The 3,626-nt window shown below is 39.1% G+C and overlaps 1 protein-coding gene across 1 annotated transcript; it reads left to right on the forward strand.

Moving 5' to 3' along the window:
- Nucleotides 1-1,255: 1,255 nt before the first annotated feature.
- LOC113021634 (tripartite motif-containing protein 35-like) lies at nucleotides 1,256-3,013 on the forward strand. Its single transcript, XM_026166335.1, has 2 exons — nucleotides 1,256-1,450; nucleotides 1,828-3,013. The coding sequence occupies exons 1-2, from the start codon at nucleotides 1,406-1,408 to the stop codon at nucleotides 2,983-2,985; spliced, it is 1,203 nt and encodes a 400-aa protein (XP_026022120.1). The 5' UTR covers nucleotides 1,256-1,405; the 3' UTR covers nucleotides 2,986-3,013.
- Nucleotides 3,014-3,626: the final 613 nt, after the last annotated feature.

Consider the following 3,626-nt stretch of genomic DNA (forward strand, 5'->3'; position numbering starts at 1 on the left):
GTGTGCCAGAGAGGACTCGGATCTACTATGACAAATGTAACTTGCCACTGTTCAGTACAGAGACTAGGTTGATTGAAAATAACATTAAGTTATTTGAACTCCTCGTAGATGTCACATACATACTTAAAAGTACGACTGCTGAGCCAGACAGAACTGCTCTCAAGTGTTGCAATAAAACTGGCACCAAACAAAAAAAAAGAAAGAAAGAAAACTTCAGGCTGCCACTGCAGTGAAGGCATGGCAGCCTGAACCAAGTAACGAAGCGGACGTTTTATTTTCAGGTATTTAATTTGTTCAATTACTTTTGAGCCCCTGAAATAAAGGGATTGTGTTAAATGCTTCAGTTCCTCACATTTTATGCAATATTTTGTTCAACCCACTGAATTAAAGCTGGAAGCTGCACTTTAACTGCATCTGACTTGTTTAATTTAAAATTCATTGTGATAATGTACAGAAACAAAATTAGAAAAAAAAATGTCTCTGTCCAAATATTAATGGACCTAACTGTATGCTTGAATGATTCATAAGTGGTCTACAGTTACGTATATCAAAAAGCAAAACAAAGCATTTTTCCTTTTACAAAAATCTCCTTTTATTGGATTTTCTCAAACCTGAACACAGAATGGCAGGAGGCTGCTTTTTCTATTCTTTTATGGTGCAAAAACATGTTGCAGCAGCAGTAACCACTAATCTGTCTCCTTTTCTCTTCAAGTTACAGAGTTACTTAAGCACATTGACCTTTTTATGTTGGTCATTGTTTTTGGTGTTTCTTTTTTAAAAACACAACTGTTAGGCCTTATTTATGCTTTAGTGTTTGAAATTATTTTTAATGCTATAATTTCTTGTCAGCATTATTAGCCTGTGTGTATTCTTTGTTTGCACCCTTTGTAACAGGAGACTTCTTCTGTTTGTCAGGCTATTGCTGAATGAAATGCTTCATGTTAACATATTCTGTGCTCATGTAATCCTTCAGATGTTGACATATCAGTTACCTTTTATAACTCAGTGTTCTAATGGCATCCTGTGACTTTGGTAGATAACTTTACCAAAAACATGCAAAGTGTTGCCATAATCTGTACTGTTCTTTGGACCTCTTACAAAATTAAATTAAAGTAATAAAGACAACCTGGTTTCATGCACCACCATTTATTTGACATTTCTACAACACCTCTCTCCACCCCATATAGAAATGAATCACACACCCTTTTAAGTATGCATCTTCCTCATTCATTGCTCATACTGGTGTCAAATTACATTCACCGTGACACTTTCACTTTCTGAACTATGTATTTAGATTCTTTGTTAGAAAAGAGAGGACGTTCAACGACAGCAAGAAGGATACGGGGAACACTGAAATACAGGGAATATAAGGATACTGTGACTTCAACACGATGCTGCTGATTCCATGTTACAAACAGAAGTTTTACAGAAGTCACAGCTAAAAGTGAAAGTAAGTTTGAAGAAACTTCTTGAGTGGACGCCTCATTGTTTTCATTGTTGTTACTCCGGGGAAAAAAAATGTCTTCTCAGTCAGAAAAGGATCTCTCCTGTCCCGTCTGCCACGACATCTATAGAGATCCTGTCATCCTGTCATGCAGCCACAGCTTCTGTAATAACTGTCTGCAGTTGTGGTGGACAGAAAGAGAAATAAAAACCTGCCCACTTTGTAAGAAGATTCCTTTACTGAATGATCCGCCCCGTAACTTGGTGTTAAAGAACCTGTGTGAGGCTTTCTTACTGCAGAGAGATAAAAAAGCTTCTGCAGTGTCTGAGCCTCTCTGCCGTCTGCACCATGAGAAACTCAAACTTTTTTGTTTGGATCATCAGCAGCCGGTGTGTGTCGTCTGTCGAGATTCAAAAGCACACAAAGACCACAGATTCAACCCAACTGAAGAAGCCGCCCAGGATCACAGAGAGGAGCTTCAGAAACGCCTGAAGCCCTTACAAGATAAACTGAAGGTGTTTGAACAAGTCAAAGGAAAGTTTGATCAAACAGCAGAACATATAAAGGTCCAGGCACAGCAGACGGAGAAGCAGATAAAGGAGGAGTTTAAAAAGCTTCAGCAGTTTCTACAAAATGAAGAGAAGGCCAGGCTGGCTGCTCTGAGGACAGAAGAGAAACAGAAGAGTCAGATGATGAAGAAAAAGACTGAGGATCTGAACAGAAAAATGGAAACTCTTTCAGAAACAATCAGAGCCACAGAGGAGCAACTGAGACCTGAAAACGTCTCATTCCTCCACAACTACAGGGCTGCAGTCAACAGAGTCAAGCAGCTCCCCCTGCTGAATGCTCCACAGCTAGACTCAGGAGCCCTGATGGATGTGGCCAAACACCTGGGCAACCTGACCTACAACATCTGGAACAAGATGAAGGAGATGGTCTCCTACACTCCTGTGATTCTTGACCCAAACACAGCTCATCCACAACTCATCCTATCTGACGATCTGACCAGTGTGACATTTGGAGGGAGACAGAAGGTTCCTGATAATCCAGAGAGGTGTCACTATTGTAAAGTTGTTCTGGGCTCTGAGGGCTTCGACTCAGGGACTCACATTTGGGATGTTGAGGTTGGAGAAGAGGGATTTTGGGCCTTTGGTGTTGTAAATGAGTCTTATGAGAGAAAGGTAGAAGCACTGTCAGGATACTGGCAATTATGTTTCCAGGATGAAAAGTACATAGTACAAACATCAGCAGATACAGGTACATTTTTGTCAGTGAAGAAGTTGCAGAGGGTCAGAGTTCAGCTGGAGTGTGACAGAGGGAAGCTCTCATTCTTTGATCTGGATGCCAACACACTCATACACACCTTCGAACACAATTTCACTGAGAAGCTGTTTCCTTATCTTTTGACTGAGAAGAAACCACTGAAGATATTACCAGTGATCTTGAAAGTGGACAAGCATATAACTCCTCTATCAACAGGTTTTTGGCCTCATTTTGAAACCAGGAAAAAAGTCCTAGCATTAATAGTTCCAAGATACTAAGAAAGAGCAAAAAAAGAATCCACACACATCCTCCTCATCCTGTATATATTTGTTTCCAGGCTTTAACAACATGAAGATACAGTTACAGAAATATTCAGCTACGGTATTTGCTGCTGAGATTTTAACAATATAATATAAAATACACCCAACAAACTCACATACACAACTTTATCTGGGAATAAGAAAAAAAAAACATGTAGGTGGTTCCACCTACATGTTTATGCCTAACAAGCACTGAGTTTAAAGCCTCCACAATTATTTTAAAAAGTGATTTTGCCAAACTGGGAAATTGAAAAAACAAATGTCAGTTTTATTCAACTGCTAAACTGTCTTCAATAATCTGTTGTGTGTAAAGACTTTTATTTTTGGCCTCTTCAGCTCAACTTCAGCTTTTTGTTTTCCTTTCCAAGAAGTAAGTAAGTAAGTAAAATTTATTTATATAGCACATTTCACAGATAAAAATCACAAAGTGCTTTACAATAAGATCAGACATACAAGTTAAAATTAATTAAAAGCCCGTTTGTATAAAAGAAAATGTCTTCAGCTGCTTTTTAAAGGAGTCAGTAGAGTCTAGACAGCGTAAAGACAATGGCAGAGAGTTCCACAGCCTAGGTGCCTGAAAAGCTCGATCCCCACGTGTG

Source organism: Astatotilapia calliptera, chromosome 5 (genome assembly GCF_900246225.1).
Source record: "Astatotilapia calliptera chromosome 5, fAstCal1.2, whole genome shotgun sequence".
Classification (NCBI taxonomy): Eukaryota; Metazoa; Chordata; class Actinopteri; order Cichliformes; family Cichlidae; genus Astatotilapia; species Astatotilapia calliptera.